Source organism: Taurulus bubalis (assembly GCF_910589615.1).
Source record: "Taurulus bubalis genome assembly, chromosome: 8".
NCBI classification, from domain to species: Eukaryota; Metazoa; Chordata; class Actinopteri; order Perciformes; family Cottidae; genus Taurulus; species Taurulus bubalis.
This window is the reverse complement of record NC_136596.1, coordinates 10,061,061-10,083,313: the sequence shown is the minus strand read 5'-3', so window position 1 is coordinate 10,083,313 and position 22,253 is coordinate 10,061,061. Positions and strand designations below refer to the sequence as shown.

The window sequence follows — 22,253 nt, the reverse complement described above, 5'->3', positions numbered from 1 at the left end:
ACCTGCATGCAAGCAAGCAAGTTTAAAATCTTTGAAGACACATATATGTAGCATTGGAAACATTGCACTGCAAATGAAGTTCATGACATTCAAATTATTTTGTTTGAACCTTAGTATTCAGTTTTAAAACCAGACTCTTTCAAAATTGACTGTAATTGTTTTGATATGTGACATTGAGCAAATGTTCAATGTACTGCTCATCTCTGCAGCTCTGGTCAGCAACCATGGAAACATTTGATTGAGGTTATTGCTAATAGTTAATACTTAGTATCTTTATTCACGACACAGAAAGGACTTTTATCTGTAGCACAAAGATGTTACCTGGACTCAAGTGTATTTGTCGGTGATGACTAAGTGATGATTCATTGCCTCAACATATTGAGAGTCAACTATAATTTCCCTTTGCATCGTTGAGCATTGACATGAATGTTGTGACTGTTTGTGATAACTAAATCATCAAGCTGATGCATGCTGTCTCTACTATGAGCCAGTGGAGGCGGACGCAGGAAGCAATTCCTCTGAACGCTTACATTTGTGGTTAATTAAAGATCTTCCACCTCCTTTAGATTAGCCGGTTGTTATCGCAACAAGAGGAGCGTCAGTCCATTAGGTGGTCTTCTGTTGCCTCAGTGACACATAATGCGGCCTTTTGGCATTGATCAATAACATTCATATGGCTGCTGCTGCTGGATGCAGCATAATGTTTTCAAAAGGTCTGGAACTCAGAATGTCATTTTCTTGTTAAAATGACTTCCTTCCCACAATGAAACATTTTTCTTGGGATGTTTAAACTGGTTTTAATGAGCTCGGTGCTTGGGCATTCAGGCTATGCAGTGTTTGGATTCCTGGATCTTTATGCAGTAATTGGCTAAATGCAAATGTAACTCCTGCTCTTGAAATGCCCCTTTTGACTTTCGTGTGTCTTTCAGATGGGTTCGCCTTCGTCTGTGTGCTCCAGTAAATCTACAGGGAAATGTGGGGCGGAATTTCAACTGAACATTCTTACACAAAATGCAGCCCAAAGTGCTTAACATTAGGAGTTATGACTGAAAACAAGATAAAGTGAAAGAACAGACTATTTAAAAAGCTAAAAAATACACCCAAAAAACCTCAGATACCCACAAAGATCCTGCTGTATTCACCAGTCAGTGTTGGTACTGTATTGAAGAAAAGCAATGATGAAGGTCAAGTATGAAATTAATTGCGGTTTCATGCTTCGGCGCCCTCTTGAACTTGCCCCGGGACATTTAGGGGAAGTTATTTATTTACCGTCCAACTATCTTTCCTCGTCAGCACTTCTCTCACCTCACTTACAGCCCTTATCTGTTTTTGCTGTTTTCAGGTGTTTTACAGAATCGCTGCAACACACATTGTACAGCAGACAAGCTTCATGTAATACTGTAGCAGTTTTCAATCAAAGGAGGGACTCGGTCTGCTGTTGGCTAAATTTCCACAGCTGATTTTGTGCATTTCATCCATGCTGGTGCCTGTAGAAGAAGGAACTTGTGTTGCATCATGCAACCGTGACAACCCGTGCTTTGCTTGAAGCCCTGGCCCAGAGGTATTAATAGCATTACTGATCACTTTAAGCTGTTAAATAGATTTGTGATTCGGAAGAAGCTGTCTTCCTTTCATCACACATTTATCCAAGTTGAAGGGTTTTCTGGCCAACTAAAATACAATTTTTATTGTTATTAACACCCTAAAGAGTATTAAACACAATTTAAAACAATCTACATAGTAAGCCTAAAAAAATGAAGGCCCTTGGCGCTGATTTTGTATTTCTAGAGGTATTTAAAACTAAAGCGAGGTACTTTAAACAGCCATGGTCACAAACACCAGATAACATACTATAACATGGTCTGTTTAGGGCTGAACAATACTGTCTGAAATTATCTAAAACCATGAACGTTTATGTCAATGACAATACATGTAACTACGCGTTTTTTTAACACCTCAGTACATGACGTGACTTGCTTGTGCTGGCTTTGTTCATATATGTTTGTCTGGATTAGTTACAGTATATACAGTTAAACCTCTAAAGTTTGAGCTGATTGGAGATTCACAATATATATTGGGAATCTTATATTATCCACCTCATTGCACTGCACCTTAACTGCTTCTCCTTTGCACTCTGGACAGATGCAAACTCCATTTTGTTGTCACAGTACTTGTATTATGTGCAATGACAATAAAGTTGAACCAGAATCAGAATACTACTAATTTGATACATTTGGTTTATTGTCCAGCCCTTCGCCTGGCTGATGTGCTTTAAATAGCTATATATGAAAAATATTTTCAGATATGGATACATCACGTTCACAGGAGCATATAATCACACACCTACATTATAACCGAAGTGATATACACATCATTTAACTGTCTTCCATTGTTAAGCATTGCAAGAGATCAAACTCTTCAAACTGTATATGTAAAACAAAAAGTTCAATCACAAATTTTGATATATATTTTATTATAGTTTGTTCTAAATTTTGAATTTGACAAGCAGAGCAGAAACGGTTGGATAGGACATGGTCATGCTGTACATCATGATGTCATTCAGCTGAAAGAGAATAAGCAATATATTGATATATTGATGAACTACCTAGAATTGGTGTAATGTAATTGATGTGTTCACAGAAGTCCAGTTAACTTGAAGAGAGAGGCATTATTTCAAGTGCCTGAGGTGATCTTGAGTTACAGCATGGTGGTGATATGTACACTGTCAGTAATATATATATATATATATATATATATATATATATATATATATATATATATATATATATATATATATATATATATATATATATATATATATATATATATATATATATATATATATAGTATTGAAAACCGAGGGAGTGAGGGTTGTTAGTGCAACCCAGGGCGAACAACGTATGAATTGTGCTGTATTGGTTCAGTGACACTGATCCGTCTGCAGGAGGTCAGAAAGTGGTCCATCAGCAGCTGGTGATCAGCACTATGAAGAGATTCCAAGAAGATAACAGAGGAAGGACATGTCAATCAACAGGGGAGGAAATAGACATTTTACTGAAGGATGTTTTATTTGCCCTTTTGCCCTTGGTCTAGAAGCACCACTCTGAGTCAATATATTGAAATTTAATCTAAAATCTTTTCATCCCCCGTGTCTCATCGTACATAATCTCTTGGTGGTGTCATTTTAAAGTGACATAACCATTACTTAATACCATATCTGCCATTTCCTGAAATAGTCGCCTTTTCTGTCAGGCTACGAAAAGCAGCAATGCATTCTGGTCTTAGTTGTGTTGATGACTGCTGGCTGCAGAGTTCTATCTCCTCGCTGCTTTACTCACTCACTCTCTACCTCCCTCCCTCCCTCTCTCCCTCCCTCCCTCCTCTCTCCTTCCCTCCCTCCCTTTACCAGTCTGCACTGCACTGAGGGAAGCATGTGCAGGAGAATTGTAAATGTGCCGAGCTCTCTGAATGTGTGTATCCTGTGAGTTTCCGGAAGCAAGCGAAGCAATGCAATGCACGAGAGGAGATAGGAATTACACGAGGGAGCGCCTGCATCGCTCCCCTGTCTGTGCACTGTATGTACGTGTGTGAGTATGCATGTATGTGTGTGCACGCTGCAATGCTGAACAGGGAAAGTCGCTGCCTCTGCCCCCTTCTCGCTGGGATTATGTAGAGGCCAAGGGCAGCGCTGCGTCTCAGGGAGCGTGGAGTGGGATCAGGCCTGCAGAGAGTGGGATGAAGGGCCGGGGCTGCTGGGAGGCGGGGACGGTCCGCTCCCTCTGCAACTCGGGCTGCCTCAGTAAAGTCAACCAGGGTCAGTACAGCTATGGCTAAACATTAGCAAGGAGCTGTCACACTCCTCTCCATCTGTCCCGCGACAAAACATTCCTCATCCTGCTATCTCCTCCTCCTCATGTGTCTGAGAGGTAGCGGTCATTCCTCCATCCGTCTTCCTCGCCCTCTTTCTCTGGCATCTGTCATCTGTCGGCATGGATGCTCACATCGCTGCAGCCTCCCTCAACAATGCAGCGCCTCATGCTGTAAAAAGAGCAGTGTGTCCTCTCGCCTGCAGTCCCCTTCTCCCTTTCCCCTCTTTCTCCTGTGCTGCTCTCGCTCAGACTCATTTCCTCTCTCCTCTTTGCGCCTGCTCCACCTGACATTTGCATATGGATCAGTCTGAGTCTGCCAGGCTTACGTGTTGTATTGGCAATGTGCATCTGTGTTTGCATACTGTGCGTATAGTTCATTGCACCATCCGAAAGTGAAATGTGACCTGCTGTATTTTCCAGAGTCCTAAATTGCAAATGTGACAACAAGTAGAGTGGTGAGAGCCGTAAAGGACTACAGATTAATAGGATTTGATTTATTGATTAATTGGATATCTATATAGGATATACATTTATACAGACGGTATGTATAGGATATATATACACTTTTGAGGGAACAATGACAAATGGGTTGACTCACATTTTCCCCTCAATACCCATTTTCTTCTGTCTTTTCATCTCCTTTACTTCATCAGTTTTCTTGCCCATGGCAGAGTTGAACAAAGTTGAGTTGAACAGCTGTGCTCTTAAGCCCTGAGCTTCTCAGTTTGCCTGTTTGTTCACTGAAATGAGTTTGTCATTGGTGGTATAGGCCATATTGTTTTAAGACTTTTCATAGTATGCTTCTGCACACTGAGATGTGATTAAGTTACACAAAGAAAATCACAACTCTGAACATTGATCCAATAGTCTGAAATCCTCCAAGAACATCACACTGTACTAGCTGGTCTTTTATAGCGTCACGTTTTATAGCGTGTGATAGATCAAAAGCTTTCATAAGAATATCCTGTATGTTTGTATCAGTGGTAATATTCAAATATGAAAGTGCTTTTTATTTATACAGGCATTGCCTCCGAAGACTTCCATGGTGTGAGTGTGACATGTTTAAATCTGAAACATGGATACAGAAAATACAATGACATGCTACATGCTGGTTTGGATCGGCGATGAGTGTTGTGTTATGATATGTGAATAAATGCAACTAGTAATAATACACATGATGAGTAGTTCTTGGCCACTTTCATCTTGTCAAATTGGCTACATATAAAAAGTTGGGCTGACCCCGTTCTAAAACAATGTACATTTTAAAAACTGTTAAATTGTTACTATACTTTTCCTGTATCTAAAGAAAAAATGATTCTAGATTGACTTCTTCATTGTACCCATGTCCATAAACAACTAGTTAATGTTCCTACAACTATCAAATCGATATCTACACGAAACAAACTTGTGAGATTAACTGTGTGGGTGTAAATCCGAGCCCTCTGTTTCTCACCGAGCAACAAAATCAACCTCCATTGCAGTCGAAATAAAGACCAGTTCTTGGTAGAACACAGTTAAATGTAAATTATTTGTGCTGAGTTCAGTAACAATTGCTAAGTGTTGGCTCGGGGCCAGTAGAAACCACTTTAGCTCAGTAAAGTGGAGAGCGTCGGTTCCAACTGGGCCACTGCTTAAAAAAGTACCATATAAAACAGCCTGAATAGTAAGATGCCGTACAATGTCGCAGCTTCCCATGATGGAGCTCTCTGGGAGGCTCACGCATGCCAAACAATCATATCTGGTTGACAACCATGTCATTGTCACTGTCAAGAAAGCAGTGCTCCAGTTTTAGGCAGGAATTTGGGATTTGTGAAAAATAGAAGAGGATAGCGACAGAAAGTAACTTTATGTGAGGAGGAATTCTGAACGCTGACAAACCTCATTGCAGTCTTTCGTGCCTCAAACATTTAATGACACTTCTGTCTAATTACATTGAAGTGACCATGCAGTTGTGAAAGTGCTCTGGTTATATATATCTACACCATCCTTGTAAAATGACGAATACACCTACAGACAAAGTCTGCTTCTTGTACTGTATTGATCCCAGAATTTGTGATCAATACAGTACAATATTTAGTAGTTTTCTAGTGTGCACAGAGACTATACATTTTTACTTTACTATCCCTCCTTAGATGCAAATACTCATAGTCTCTACACATCTTGTATACATTATTAAGAGGGGTCATAGTGCAGGGTCATTATCTTGCAGCACCGGCACCGGGACAATTAGTCTGATGGATCACAATCTAACTGTGTTCCCGGGTCACTGACCCACATTATTAGGGAGTTCAAGAAGAGACAGTGACAGTCATCCAAATGCACGTTCAATAACACAAACTGTCAAATACTGCTCGAAACTTCTTGACAGATTTGTATCGTCTCAATGTTAATATCATCCTATTGCTGGGATGAATACATCCAAGTAGAACTAAGCCATCTGAACATAGTATTCAACCAGGACTCAGTGCATGAACTTTATGTGGGTCAAACAAACATCTTCACGATTTGGCACCAGGATAACATGCTGACGCCTGCGGTAACAGCAAGCACGGTTTAATATTTCCGGTCCCGGAAATCTAAGGGTTAAAATTACAAAAAGTTATGTTGGATTGCATGTATGGATAACTTCCTGTGAATCTCACGTGCCCGCGAGGGCAGTTTGGATCCAGCAAAGACAGGAAATGAACACTATTATATGGAGAGAATCACTGTGAACACATTACATTTTCCTCTCTATTTTATCAGATGTACCAGCCCTGATTCACATGAGCCAGAGCAGCTGACGGCACAGCCCCTCCTCCTCTCAGCCTCAGCAGCTGTTTGCATGCATGTAAATGAAGACTTGATGTGTGAGCATGCATTCAATTAATGTATGCTCACCAGTCTCGCATACAAGGGTTATAATGAAGCTCTTTGCCTTCCAATGATTTAAGAATCTCTCCTACTGTAGATCTAGTGTAAATCAGACAATGAATAGATCCCTGCTGCGTCACATGGTAAACACAGGCTTCACATTTTGATTGTGATTCATTGTCTATGGAGAAGTGAACTATTTTTATTACTGCAGTAATTCCTTTTGAATTCCTGTCAGTGACCAGACTTGTGTCGATGAGTTAGTAGTCGTCGGTTGTGCAGTAGGACAATTAATGGCCGCAACCTTCAGACTGTAGGAGTTATGCAGTAAGCAAGAATTCATAAAATCTACTCGGCACACCAGAATATAAATCTCCAGCTTAGTGGTCAGCAGTCTGATTGTTTTTCTTTTTGTCTATCTTTGCAAATTATGAAATGTTACTGAATTAAAAACACAGTGCCGGGTTGCTGCGGTTTGCTGTTAATCTTTTCCTTTGTTGTTTGCTGCTTCTTGAGCGTGTTCGATTGGACCCACTGCCGGAGCTGTGCTGCAGAGCTCTGGGGACAGTGATGAGTTGCACTGCACAGTTTCTCATTTGCTCGTGGAGAGCTAAGCGCCGTGTTGCTGGGTTTTAACCTGCTGTCTCCTCTGTTTGTCTCCTTGTGATGTATCTCAGGGGATGTTTGGTGCCAGTTAGCAATTACTGGTGAGGATTGCGCTGCCCTCCCCTGGGACGCATCTTCGCTCTTCATCTACCTCGTTGCCTCTTCTGTTTCTGAAATACCTTAATATATTCTCTTTCTCTTGCACACTCCATCATAACAGTCAGCGGCAAAAACACTCATCTCCCTCTCACTTTGCTGTCATTGCTGAAAAAATATTTTCCAAACACAGGTGGAACAACTCTCTGTGGTCTTCAGATTGTAAATGCATTAATGCTGGATAATTAGAATCAATATCTGATAATCATGATTGTGTCGATAATCCTGTTCATGATCCTGTTCATTTGGTAGACCTAGCTAAAACTACCGTTGGTAATACAACAGTCCTGCAATAATATTTAAAATGTTTGGTGAAACTGATTTCTAGTTGTCTATTCATTTTTATGAATGAGGGTAAACTAAATATAAGAACAGGGGGACTGACATTTTCTCGATTTTACATAATTTCTTAAATTCCCCTTTTTAAAGGCACTTGCATATGAGATACATACCCATGTGTTACATCAGAAATTGCAGAACAATCTCAGCTCTCTATATAATGAGGCACCATTGTCTAAGGCACAAGTGTAAAGAGATAATATGGCCCTAAAGCTGAAAAATGTAAGCTTGATTTTTGGAATTCTTCATATCTCTTGTAAAAACATAACTTTATTCATGCAGACGAACTGTTTTGGTGCTTGAAATTGGTTTACCAAATGTCTTAGGCTCACAAAAGCAGTGGGATATATTAATAACATGGTAGATAAATGCAGTGGTGTATAAAGTACCCAAAAGCCATACTAAATGATACCTGACTAGAAAATGTCTCCAGTGAAAGTCAGAATTAGAATACTACTTGAGTAAAAGTCTTAAAGTATCTGATATTTACTGTACTTAAGTATCAAAAGTAATTTTCTGATATTAAATGTACTAAGTATTGAAAGTAAAAGGACGTAAATGCTGTTAATAAAAAAGCAAAGGGTCAGAGTTTTGAGAATTATGAAGTGCTGTGGCCAGCATGACCAAGGACAAGGAGTTGTGTTGAAAATGTTTGGGTTATACTTTTGCATCTACTATGAATTTATCATCATAATTCTCCAAAAAGCAATATGACAAGGAGTTGTAAAAGGGCGTTTATAAGTATGCGCATTCGGTGGGCCCCTTGGTACCGGGCCGCACAGAAAGAATGAATGAAGAAGGAGGTTACGTGATACATTACCCTACTCTTCCTGTGTTCTGGATTAAAACCAAGGCGGAATATCCTGAGATCGCCAAAAAAGCTCTGAAAACCTGCTTCCATTTACAACATCCTGTCTTTGTGAATTGGGTTATAAGTTAAGGAGTAGACTGCACTTAAAGGTTTAAGTTACGGAGTAGACTGGACATAAAGAACACACGTCAGGTGTCATTGTCTCCCGTCACCCCGAGATGGGACCCGGTCCGTGATAATATTGTTTGACACGTAAGGTTCACACAAAATGTAGACGGACACATGAATCGACAAATCACGGTGGAAGGCGGAGCTCGACACAAACTCCACAGGCTGAGAGCTCCTGTGAGAGTCACGTGGCATCTAAGGGACAAAGGACAAGGAAGTGAAAAGTCTGGCGCTTCCAGCAACATTTAAATCATTTTTCTGTGCCGTTTTATCGCGAAGATATGAAGACATACAAAACATAAACATCGTAAAGCGCGGATCCGCGTTGCGAGTTCCGGAAGTGTTAATTATCAAAGTTTGGAAAAGGGGAGAAATTAGCAAAGGGGGATTCAGTTGGTTGCAATCTACAACCGCGCCACTAGATGTCACTAAATCCTGCATGCCATCCCCTTAAACTCGATTGCAGGAAGTAAAGGTTGGCGGGAAAAGAGGGAGGATGTCCGAGAAGAAAATGTTTGGATCACAATTTGAATAAGTCACACGTTCAGGGGAGTATTTGACCGACGCTTTTATTGATCGGCCCGTAGGAGCCGACAGAAGACTTTAGTCCGCCAGCTGAGCTCTTCAGTGGCCCGTTCTTCTTGCCTCACTTCGGCTTTGGACTGCAGCAGCTCGACTTCGGTCTGCTGACTCTCCTGCGTCGCTGCCAGTCTCTTGCCATTGAGCCTGGTAGCAGCAAGAGCTATTTTGACAATAGTCAAATCTTCCTTTAACTGGGCGATTTCCAGGTCTTTTTCGGCCAGAGCTTTGTTTTGGGATTCCTCTTCCTGAAACTTTGCAACCATCTCGCTGTAATTCTGGTTGGAGATGGAGTTTTACCTTTAACTGGGAGATTTCTAGGTCTTTTTCCTCCTGATAATACAACGCATCCATCAAAAATTCCTCAGTGAGAGGAATCGAAGATCTTTAATCCAGAGAGGCATGCTATTTGGCCCACATGCTCGGCTGCTCGACATGCACGTCTTTCTGCCACAGGGTGACATCTTGTCAGCCGGGGGCTCGGTTCCACGGATCTGACAGCCGGTCCTCAGGGACGGGCAGAAAGACAGTGGGACGGCAGGAAGACTACTGCGCTCCCAATTACACTCTTCCACATCTTATCATCCTGCTTTCTCTCTCTCCCCCCTCTCTCTCTCCCTCGCCCAATTATGCTAGACACAAGGATAAGGAGGGAGTGAAGGGAGAAAAGGCGACAGCATGCACATACTTAGGATGGATGAAAGATGGATTTGTGTTTATCAGATATTTGCTTCAATTATATCATCAACCTCTGAGTCAAGGGTTCAGTACAGACATGCATGGGAACTGGGAACAGACGTGCTCTTGTGTCTATGCAGGGTGTCCTCTGAGGTGGGGGAAGGGGAAGTGGACCGCCCTTGAGGCATGACTTGCGTGGTAATGGGCTCCTGCCCGGGCCTCGTGGTGTCGACTTCGCTACGGAGAGCCATCAATCCACATCTGTTGGGAAGGAAGAGGTTGGAAATGTGAAGAGGCGAGCTAGGCAGTGAGGGACGGCGATGCACAGATGGCATAGATGGAGTATTTATTGACACAGGTTTATTTTTGAATGCAGTCTTTACTTTTTATTCCAGGTCTGAGCGATATACACTTGATAGAATGTGTTTAGCTTAAAAGGTTTTCATCTCCAGTAATGAAACTTGTCCAGTCGGGCTCTACATTTTATCGATCCTACATGGATCTGGCTCAGTGTACCAAAAGCAATTTGCAGAACAGACATTTCTGACATGCTTGTGGAGGCTTCATTTGGATCGAAGAAAGCTTTGTTCCCTTTGTCACTGAAGGGTGTCTGAGCAGGAGAGCCAAAATGTGTGTTCTTTCAGCTCACAACTTGTCTCAGGGAGAAAGAGGATTTGATTTGCAGCTGACGTGCTGTAAGTCTCTCCTAAACAAACAGGCGCAGGGACATGTGACAGCATATTTTTGTGGCATTGCTCGAAGCTGCCTAACTCATTGGTAAAATGAGGGGGAATAATAAGAGAGCATTCATTGCAGTGCTGCATACGTCTGTATTTTAGTTTACTAAACATCATCATCATTTAACATTGGAAATAGTTGTCAGCCAGTCCACTGCTATTTACAATGTGTTCAATGCTCTCCAGATAAAGCCATATCCTCCTGTTTTTTCCAGGTTTCACCACTGAAATCTCTAAACGCCACCCAGATTCCCTCCAGCAGTATACTGCACATTATCCTAATATTATCTAGACCCTACTCTGTAATGTCATACTCTCAAAAGGGGACATGATACAGAGCACTGAGGTTGAGTTTTTGTTTGTTACTATGGGCTAGTCTCCAATGTTTCATTGTTTGTCCATCTGCTCTTTACTGATAAAGGATAAAGGAGCCATAGTCAAGACATTCATCTTCATTGTATTGATCCTTTCAGCAAATCGTTTAATGTCCTGTTTCACACAGCCTACCGAGAGCAGGAAGTTAGCTTTGCAGACGTCTTTATATTTATTTGTGATCCAGATTCCCAGATACTTGAACTTTCCTGTTTTGATTTTAAATAGGGTCGAATGGAAAGAGGGAAGAGCCTCCCCGTGTGGTAATGGGGGGACTTTGCCTCAAGGAGGTGTTCTGAGCAGTGAAGTTAATGAACTAAGGGTCTGACGGGCACAATATCAACCCATCTGCATAAAACCATACTTTATACTCCTGACCGCCTCATTCAATTCCTTAACAGTTAACAGTTTAATAGCAACGGCGAACAGGAGGAGAGACATAAGACGTTCTTGTCTTGTACCTATTTGGAGATTAAAGAAAGCAAAATAGTTATTTTGGTTTTGCACAGCAGTCCTCGGGGGCAAATAGAGCATTTTAATCCATATAAAGTAGTTAAAAACTGAAGTGTAAAAAAGTTAATCCCACTCCAAATGATCAAAAGCTTTAAAAATGTTGTCATATATCAAATTTATATCAAGTTATACTAATACAAATTTAACTTCAAGACAGACGGTAGTTGTTTGATACAATTTTTTGTATTTCGATCACCTTAAGGCGAGGGAAATTAAAAATATTTATTTTCAAGTTCTAATTATTTGTCCTTGTGTCAGTTGTTCTGTTATCACACACATATATATATATATCTATATTTTTTTTTACACAATACCTCTTTTCTCTGTTCAAATATGTTGGATGACTAATTTTGATCTTGAGGGCGTGTTCCTAAATGTATCTGATTTGGTGGAGGCTTATTGTTTCCTCGTGGGAGGAAGTTCAAAAGTACTTCAACTGGCCAACTAGCTTATCTGTTGAAAGCTTCTCTGTCTAGTCACACTTTATCAATTCAAGGCTCATTTAATTATCCTGGCCGACTCTCTAAACATATACTCTCCTCTTTCACTGCCTCTTGCTATCCAGTGCACTGCAGCTGCCCGTCTCATTTCCTCATCAGATTCAGCCTCTTCTTTCTCTGCTTTTCTCCGCAGGGACTTTATTGAAATTCTGTTTCACTCTACTTGATTCTTACTGTCTTGCTGGCTCGCCGGTAATGTGTGAATGGATTTCTGATCCATATTTGCTTTTGGGTTTGTTGTTGCTGTCAGGTTGCTGGCTTGACCTTTGTCTGTCCCTTCTAATGGACAGACAGTTGTGTCTCTCCAAAAGCCCTTTCAAGATGTTCACATATTGTCTCTGACATTTTAGCTCAGTGAGTGTGCGCTACTTCCTGCTGGCTGAACTTTGGTTACCTTTTGGGTGGAAATGGATGCCCGGGAATGCAAACATGGTGAGAGATTGCTTTCTTCACTTGTCTTTGTCCCCTTTGCTCACGCTGGTATATTGCTGTTACATGATGTCGTCCTCAGACTGCCAGGCTACCAGCATCCCCCAGGCGCAGATCCATGTTATTCTTACATAGTGTTCTGTAAATTGGCTTGACAGGGGTGATGGTCTCTTCCACTGCGAGGTCACAGCCAGCTGCCTTGTTCCGAAAAGAAAGTGTTGCTGGAGTGCTGCTTCTCACTAAGACTGTGACAGTGTCTCCTATCAGCTATATAACAGACCTCTTCAGTGCGACAAAGCATACTCTGTATGGTGGCATGTAGAAGACAGAATAACAGCATCTTTCTAGGCGTGGGGGTCAGCAGGGTGGACTAATGGTGCAGAGACTCTAACGCTGCTCTTGCACCTTTAAATACATTGTCCTCGTTAAGATGCACAGAATCGTCCTTGTCCTGATATTCCTTATTTTTCTCCATGCTCTCTGTATTGGCAGTAGTTTTATACGTCACTCCTCTGGTGGGATTGTTGGGATGTTGCCTCTTTTCAGCAGGCAATAATGTATCCAGAGTAAATATGCTGACATTGAAGCCGATTATATTTATTCCCACAGCCACATTGGCTTGTTTTGTTCGCTGGATTTATTGAAACACAAACACACAAACGCCGATGTTTTTATGTTGGGAGATATTCTTTTGTAGGAAGTTAAATACTTCTCATCTACTTTATTTCAGAAAATCAGGACTTCCGTTTTCTCCGTGGACTTGTTCCTTTTACATTGTCACTGGGCTGTTGATGGACCTTGGTCCCCCCTCGTCTGTCATACTGTGATCCTGCTTGTGCGTGCAGTGTGTGCATACGTGTGTGTAATGTAAGGCTGACGCTGCAGCACTGTTCTATGGCCTGTTTAAACTTGAGTAACCTCTCTTTAGTGACATAATAGTGGAAAGGCAGCTGCTATCGCAAAGGCTCATGGTTATGGATCATGTCTGTATTCAAATGCCGTGATACAGCTTACATTTACATTTGATAAGCTACGGAGGATTTCTGCAGTCAGTCATATTTAATGCGCTGATGTCTAATGGAAGGACTTATGTGTGTCAAAGGAAACCAGCTGTCAAATCTGACTAACGACTTAATTAACACTAATTTCATCAGTGGTACAAATCATTGTTAAATGTATGTCATTTGTCTTTTTATCATTAAAACATTATTTTAAGAACATCACTTAGAAATCTTAGAAAAAAAATGAGTTAAACAATACTATGTCTGCCTATACCAGTGTACCACTGGGAAATGGAGGAGTTGGATATGTGCTTGCCACGGTATCTTTGGGAGTCATCTCAAATGGGAAATCTATCATAAAAAGGAGGGAGTGTACTGTACGTATTTTGCGATTTAGCAGCTATGCAGTTCGATATATGGCCTAAAATTACCTTTATTAAGAAAAACGTGTCGTCTTTTTTTATGATTGGTGTACTCACAAGTCGTATTTACCGTGTCTTGTTCAAGATGGTGTTTGTGACCTCTTACCTCTGCCCTCCAGATGACTCGGGGGACGAGGAGCCGACATCCCAGTCGGACCGCAGCGAGATTCAGGGCACCCTGAAGATACTTGTCAGCAAGCTCGATGACCTCAGCACATGCAATGACCTGATCGCGAAGCACGGGGCGGCCCTGCAGCGTTCCCTTAGTGAACTCGAGGGTCTGAAAGTCCCTGTGGAGGGAGGGGAGAAGATCAAGGCAGTCAACGAGCGAGCCACCCTCTTCCGCATCACTTCCAATGCTATGATCAATGTAAGTAGCTGGAACAGACCAGGCTGCAAGATGCAGCAGCAGTGAGCCGAGTGCCCGGTGTCCTGCATGACAGGAATGCCAGTCATCTATAATGCCCTAGTTGAGTTGATGAGATCACTTTACAGTGTGGCCTTTTAAACATGAGCCCGGAGATGCAGGGCCTGCATCCTGTTCTATCCTACTTAAACATAACTATTTCTAATTTAGTATTTGAAAATGATCATAAGATAAGATCAGATTTTGTAGTACACACTTCTCCCCCCCCAAAAACTAACTTTAAGAAAGAACAAGAAACGTCAGGAAGAGCACAAAAAATAACCTCTTTAAAAATAACCTACTGAAGTTTAGCTTTATCTAATCAGCTATATTTAACTCGGCACAACCACGACCAAATGTTCAGGTTTCACTATGTGTTGGATGTGATAACCAGCATGCACTCTACTGTATCTGGCCTGGGTCCATTCTCCACAACAGTAAATGCCATTGGCTTTACAGTGTGTTAGTTGTGGATGAGAGTTCTGGGAGAGTTGAGGTGCTGAAGGATTGATACTAGATATGATAGTGGGTGGGGGGAGACAGGAATAACCCCTCCTCCCCCCTCTGAAACCCTCGACCCTCCCTGCCTGGGGAGGAATGTCAGAGCCTTCGAGACCACAGTTAGACGGACAGACCTGCTCTGACTAAACCATAGTCACACAAGGTTTGTCTCTTCTTCCTGCTTCTCTCAATTGCTTTGTGGATATCATTGTTTTTGCATTGTTTAATCTTGTTTATTCTTTTAATGTGAAATGTCTGGCTATTAGGTGTAAAATAATTCAGTCAGATTTAGTCGTGGTTAAACTGCAAGTATTTTTACTTTAAGATTAGGTTTGAAATCAGGCAGTAGGACGTTACTACTCGTAATATGCTTAAGCATGTGGTAATGCAGCTCCTTGAGGGACTTGAGACTAGACTTCACTTAAATTATGTGAAGGCCGAGCTCAAAATAATGAGCCCCTAGTTTCTCTCTGTCATCCATTTTACTTATTAATTGGTTTGGAAAATTTAAAGTTACTGGACAAGCAATAAAATAGATCTTTTTGGACTGCCTAACTCATTAAAATGTCCTTTGGTCAGCCAAGAATGTCCTTCTAATGAGAAAGAAGTGCTGCCACAAACTCCCTGTAGTGATCTTTGGGCTTGTAAATGCTCTCAGGACATATGGACATTTGGATTTCTGCAGCCACGTTTTCAGCCATTGTTAAGGCATTTACTTGAATGTTGCTGTGGGTTTCATGTTCCAAAGAAAATAGGCTGTGCTTGTGAGGAGGGAGTAAAGGAGTAGGGGTCGAGGGAAGAATGAGGCCATCACGGCAAGACACAAGTGCATGTACTCTGTGATCTGAAGCCGGCCTCAGGAGAGGGTTGCATTAGTTCATTGAGTGGTGATGTAACTTAACTGGTCACGTGTGTCACTGAATCCAGGCTCTCGCCCGTTTGTGTGTGCATGCTCTCACACACCTACCACTTAATGTTGGCATGATTTGATCACATTGAATTGTACTCAAGTTCACTCTTTGCTACGTCACTCATTCAGGGCTTTCTATCATTTCTGCATGCCTGGTCACTTTTTGTTGGCCTTTATCAACCCTGTTTCCCCCCAAAGGAAGTCACATGCAGTCTGCATTTGGACTGCATTTGGACTCAGCATAAAAAAAGTGGAACTGTCATCCTTTGTAAGTTGGTGTTGAGTTTCATATCAATGTCTGAGGAAGTGAACCACAATGTCACATGCACTTCCAACATTTAAACCGAGTCCCAGACATTGAAGTTTAGACACTTCATACAAGACTGCTGGAGGTAAGAGTTTGACTGGAGGCTTTTACTGACAGATATTCTGTGATTCATGCATTGTTTTGAGCAAACAAGAGTTATATTCTAAAACATCAAAAGCCACTGAAATGTAACCTTTTTAAATGGTAGGGATAATTTAGTACTATTGACATATAATAAAACGGCTCCATTACTATTCGTATGATTTTAAAATATTATGTTATAACCATTCAAATCCCCGAGCTTTACAGATGCGTTGCATTTTTTTAAGCATAAATCTCTTCCATTTGGTCCGGCCGAACTCTTCTAAACTTTTCCACAATGGTATTGTATTTTTCCTTTTGGAGTAATATAATACATGAAGTTTTCAATTAGTATTGTTGGAGAACACATTTAAATTTAGTTTGTTATGAAGTTAAATAGTTGTTTCTTAATCACATGACTGTGTGTGTTTATAAAACATACCACTTACCCTGGAAAAGAAAATGCAAGGATCAGGGATCGCTCATATTCATGTATGGCATGAAATATTGATGAATTTGTAAAAGTAATACAGTCTTTATCTTAAGTAGTAATTTTAGCTATGAATTTATTTGTTTACATTGTTTCTGTTCCTGGTTCCGCTTCTCTCTATTGTTCTGTTAAAAAGTAAACTCAATATGGTAGACCATATACTTTTTCATCATTTCATATGCTGCTATCTGGGAACAAAGCATGTAAGGAGTAAGGTTCCCGCTTCCTTGTTTCTCTTCCTGCTGCCTCCAAGTGAGACTGCACTCTCACCAGCCAGAGAACAGAGATCATCTGAGTGACACATCCCTCCAGCTCACAACTTATCAAAGTGGTTCAAGCTAACTCAACTGCCCCTCTGGCTCTGGGGCCAAAAAGACATTTGCTGCAAATACTGAAAGGAGCATTTGTAATTATGGGCTGTTCCGCTCACGTGGGAGCATCGGCAACAAAATGCTCCAAAAGGAAGTTTCCAAATGATTATTCAGAAACCCTCCTCTGAGGCCCACTATGCTGACAGCTTAATTAATGACTGTCGCATGACATTTTCATCATGCATATTGTCGTCAGAAATCAATTTCTAACCTCACCCCTTTCTATTTGATCATATTTTGTCCTACATGTAGACCTACAGTATATCAGAGAGAGTGTTAGAGCGTGGTTTAATTATACAAAATGAACAACCATTCAGGAGACAGGGGCCCTCAAAGTTGACCCACATTGGACAGTATGCTTTTTTTGTTAATTGGAAAGCTGACAAACATAGTTATCCACAATGTCAATACTTTTAAGTCTGTCATTTTAGGACCTTGTTTGTTAGCTTTCTGATCAAAAAATATACTGATAGATTTATTTTTTAAGAAGATTTCTGTGTCTTTAAGAGAACTAGTCGTCCAACGTGTGTCAACTTTGAGGGTCTCCGTCTCCTAAATTGCTGTTCATTCTGTTCAATTAAACCATGTTCTAACAATCTGATATAGGTCTAAATGTAGGATAACATTTTTAAGGAAAGTAATTGCTTTCTGACAGAATGCTGTGAGGTGTTCATTTTCCTTCGAGCGCACTAAGAGGCATGTCTGTCGAACAAAAGCTGACATGTTATATATGTTTGATCAGAAGTTCCTACAGGATCAGGAACATTCCTATAGGTTTTATGTATGGAAGGTAATCAATTTTTTCCCCGACTATATCGTAAATATGAAACTTTTGCTGTGTGTGTATGTTTATCTTCTTGTGTGCATGTGCTCCCCCAGGCGTGTCGAGACTTTTTGGACCTAGCAGAGACTCACAGCAGGAGATGGCAGCGGGCTCTGCAGTATGAGCGAGAGCAGCGTACCCACTTAGAGGAGACCATTGAGCAGCTAGCCAAGCAGCATAACAGCCTGGAGCGGGCGTGGCGAGAAGCACCCACGCTGGTTTCCACCACACCCAGCGCCCCGACCACCAGCAAGGGTGAGACGCCTTTGTATGGCTTACTCCTGTGGGCCTCAGTGTGGATCTCACTATACTAAGACTCATGTGTGACCTCAGGCTCAATATTGTAGACGTCCCTCATGCTGCTTGACATTATTCAAGTTGTGTCAAAGGGTTTGGATTATCACTCATTTAGAGATGGTAATTACCTTCACCAAGGACTGTAGTCTGTCCATCCATTTGTTTATTTCCTTCTTTCTCTACCTATAACCAGCTTCTTGAAAACATCAGATGCCATGATACCTGTTGTGCACATCCATCCTCCAGGAGAAAGAAACCTATTGATTTTTGTAGCCCCATGACCTTACCTTTTGTGTAAGACTGCCCTCTCCAGAAAAATGACAGCACTTAGTGATGTAACGTCCCTATAGCACAGTGAGAAGCTACTCTGGGGAAGACACGGGGGATAGATGTAAACAAGTGTTAGTTTTTAAACCTGGAGAATTGGTTTCCCCGTGGCTTAGGCCTTAAGATGCTGACCATGAACCCTAACGGGCCAAATATGTGTTTAGCTGGGTCCCTCATTGCCTGTCATCTCTCTCTGCTGTCTGTAATAAGTTGCCTTAACTGGACTATACCTAAACCACGTAGGCAGAACATCTGAAAGGGCTCATGTTGGTCATTTGGAAAGCATTTGGAAAAACAAACACTGATGTTGTTTTAAGTGTGTGGTGTTTAGCTGCTGTCAGGTAAAATCATTGCTACACTTCAGTATTCTGCCATGTATACAGTGTAGTGCTGGCTGTAAAGGTAATGGTTTACCAGAGACATGAGCCATCTCTCTTTTGAACATTTCATAAGCGTCTTCTGTGCTTTGGACAAGGACATGGTTGAATCATTATTAAATAAATTAATAATTTGCATCTGAGTAGTATTAAACAGATGCTGGTGTTGAAAAACTACGATGAACAACAACTATTTTCTAATAGTACAGGACATTTAGTTCAAATTAGTGGTTGTTCAATGACTGAAGGTTACTCTCATCTTTTAATAGAATCACTTTTAGAAAGTGCTGAATTGAATGTCGGATACTGAATATTAGAAGCACACCCTAAGGAGCTCGCATTTCAGGCGAGTTAACCAGCAGGAGCATTGCCAATTTGACTAAGCTAATTATTTCTTGATTAATCACCATGGGTGTGTGATTATACACCGCTCTCTCTCTCCTGAACTCTGTAGGATCCAGACTCATCATCGTGTGATGGCTCTGCTAGTGTTGGATGCAGTTAGCATTCACTCACATATGTATGTGTCCTGACAGGGCGGAGTGAGAGGCTGCACAAAGAAGAGGCGAGTGATGAAGATGAGGATACTGAGTTCTTTGATGCCATGGAGGATTCCCCTGCTTTTATCACAGTGACTGCCACTGAGAACACACAGCACAGGTCAGTCACTCACAGGGATCCATGCTCTGGTCAGCTGAAAGACGGATACAGGGATGGAGGTTTAGTTTAGTTTTAATATTTAGTGTAATAAAGAATTCTGAGCAGGAATTTGACTCCGGCTGGCAGCTGAACGGACTATAAGACTAAAAGACTGTACCTCTGTCTGCTTTCTTGCAGCAAAATACAAAACTTTTGTTATTGCTCTCTTAGAACGAATTTATGGTATATGTGTTTGCTGCATTGGAGTTGTTCTCTTGCTGGCAACTCCTGTCTTTGCAGAGCCTGTGCTTTCTGTTTTTACTTTTTTCAAGTAACTTAAGTGTTCTTTTCCTCATCATTAGTATGGCTCATCTCTTGCAACATATCCCTCGTCTCCTGTAGCACCATTAATATTGTCTGTGTGAGAGGGGGACATTGAGTGATGTGTCCAGTACTCATTGTAGAAAATATTTTCATTCTCTTCCAGGCGTTCTCAGAGTAATTTGAGTGGAGCAAGCGGAGGTCAGCCCAATGACTGGAACCAGGATGATCATGTAAGTGTCTGTCCTCTTAACTAGTCTGACAAATAGGACACTGCTGATTTATAATCTTAATATAGATTAATTTGTGCTGCTGAAAAGCTTGCAGCTCATTGATTTATTCATATAACTGTCTTCACTTGTTCTCACAGTCCCCATTTCCTATCCTGCAGTTATCCTAATGCTCACACACACACACACAGCCATACACACAGCCACACTCACACAGCCACACATATCCGTGTGTGTCCGCGGTGTCCTCGTCACCCCTGTGGTGGCAAAGATATACAGCTGCTTCATTCCACTACATGTTAATTACCAGTCAAACATCTGCACTTCTTTCCCCTAAATCCTCCCTTGCTTCTTCCTTTCTCTAACACACATCTGCGTCCTCTGTTCCCTCTCAACCTGTCTCTCACTCGCTGTCATTCTGTCTCCACCGTTTGGTGATGTGCTGCAAAGTTGAGCATGAAGCTGAAAGTATTTCTCAAACTTGTATATATCAAATATGCTTTTCGCACAAAGTTAAAAGACCGCCTCATCCTCAACCCCTTCCCTTCCACCGAATACCAGATGTCTCCAAGCTGTAACGATGTGTCAGGGAAGGAGCTTCAGCCTCGCAGACAGAGGCGCACGCATGTCCCAGACAAGCCTAACTACTCCCTCAATTTGTGGAGCATCATGAAGAACTGCATCGGCAAGGAGCTCTCCAAAATCCCCATGCCTGTAAGTGTATTAGGCATGGCCGTCCTTGCTGGACCATAAATCCGTGTGTCTCACCTCTTCTTGATCCGCCCATTCAGGTGAACTTCAACGAGCCTCTGTCGATGCTGCAGCGTCTCACTGAGGACCTGGAGTATCATGAGCTTCTGGACAAGGCGGCGCGCTGCGACTCCTCCCTGGAGCAGATGTGCCTGGTCGCTGCCTTCTCCGTCTCGTCCTACTCCACCACGATCCACCGGACAGCCAAGCCCTTCAACCCCCTCCTGGGTGAGACCTACGAGCTCGATCGAAGGGAGGAGTTTGGCTACCGCTCGCTGTGTGAGCAGGTAACAGCATGGCCACAAGGAGTCTTTGCTTACACGCTCACTGACGTGCATGCGCACAGTGTGAGTGTGCAGTGCCGGCCTGTGTTCTCCAGATGAGTCGTTTGCTGCTTACGTGGATATACTTTACCTTTTATGTCTATGTTTCTTCTAAGGTGAGCCATCACCCCCCTGCAGCTGCACATCATGTGATTTCCAAACGAGGCTGGACCCTGTGGCAGGAAATCACAATCGCCAGCAAGTTCCGTGGCAAATACCTCTCCATAATGCCTCTGGGTAAGACATTTTTATATTAGTGGGGACCGGGGAAGCAAACAAACTGTGTGTTTATCTAAAAGTTCCATCATGCAAATGTAACAGCCACGCTAGGCCGAATTTACTTACTTACCACTTAAGAGTAGTACATGACTGTGCGGCCTCCCACACAATAGAGGAAAAGAGTGTGAGAATGAATCAGGAGGGTTTTATGACCGTTTTGACACATGCATAAAGTATGGATATAAAGGGAGCTCTCTAACGCACTGGGATCGCAGAGAGCAGGATTCTGGTGGCTCAGATAAAGTGGGATTTATCTGACTTCTCTTCTTTCCTGTTATATACCTGCTGTGAGGTGCCATATAAAAAATATCGCTAATTGCTGTGTTTATTGTCAAATTCATGTTATTACTCTTCTAGCGTTAGTTCACACTCGAAATAGATGTAGAAATTGAATGCCTGCGCACAGGGGCATAAATGTGTTGGATCAGTGATTCCCAAACCTTTTTCTGGGGACCCAGTGTTTAAAAACAAACCATCGCCACCCAATTCACAAAAGGCCTGATCTATGAATAGTGAGAGGAGTGAATTTGTGTGTAAATTAACGTTCTTGACCATTTTTACTGCCAATTGCTCATCACCTTATTATCTTGAGGAGGTAAACTAGCCAATACGAAGAGATATGGGGAAGAATCCCAACTTTGGTTTTGCATGTGTTTTAGAAAACATATACATCCCAGAAGAAAACCTACAATTGTACACGAATTTTCGCAACGCTTTTGGTGTGAACGTAGCATAAAACAACACAATCTAAGGTCTGTGATTGCAGATTAGTAACAAAGCAGCTGTGA

The 22,253-nt window shown here is 41.8% G+C and overlaps 1 protein-coding gene across 1 annotated transcript in view; it reads left to right on the top strand.

Annotated features, from left to right (window-relative positions):
• osbp2b (oxysterol binding protein 2b) overlaps positions 1–22,253 on the top strand; it is a gene marked incomplete at both ends in the record, with an annotated part of 37,890 nt that overhangs the window by 11,183 nt on the left and 4,454 nt on the right. The window contains 7 exons of the mRNA XM_079222822.1: positions 14,153–14,403; positions 17,979–18,177; positions 19,460–19,583; positions 20,050–20,116; positions 20,675–20,827; positions 20,905–21,150; positions 21,303–21,423. Of these exons, the coding sequence (XP_079078948.1) occupies positions 14,153–14,403; positions 17,979–18,177; positions 19,460–19,583; positions 20,050–20,116; positions 20,675–20,827; positions 20,905–21,150; positions 21,303–21,423 (1,161 nt within the window). The remainder of the gene's footprint in view (positions 1–14,152; positions 14,404–17,978; positions 18,178–19,459; positions 19,584–20,049; positions 20,117–20,674; positions 20,828–20,904; positions 21,151–21,302; positions 21,424–22,253) is intronic.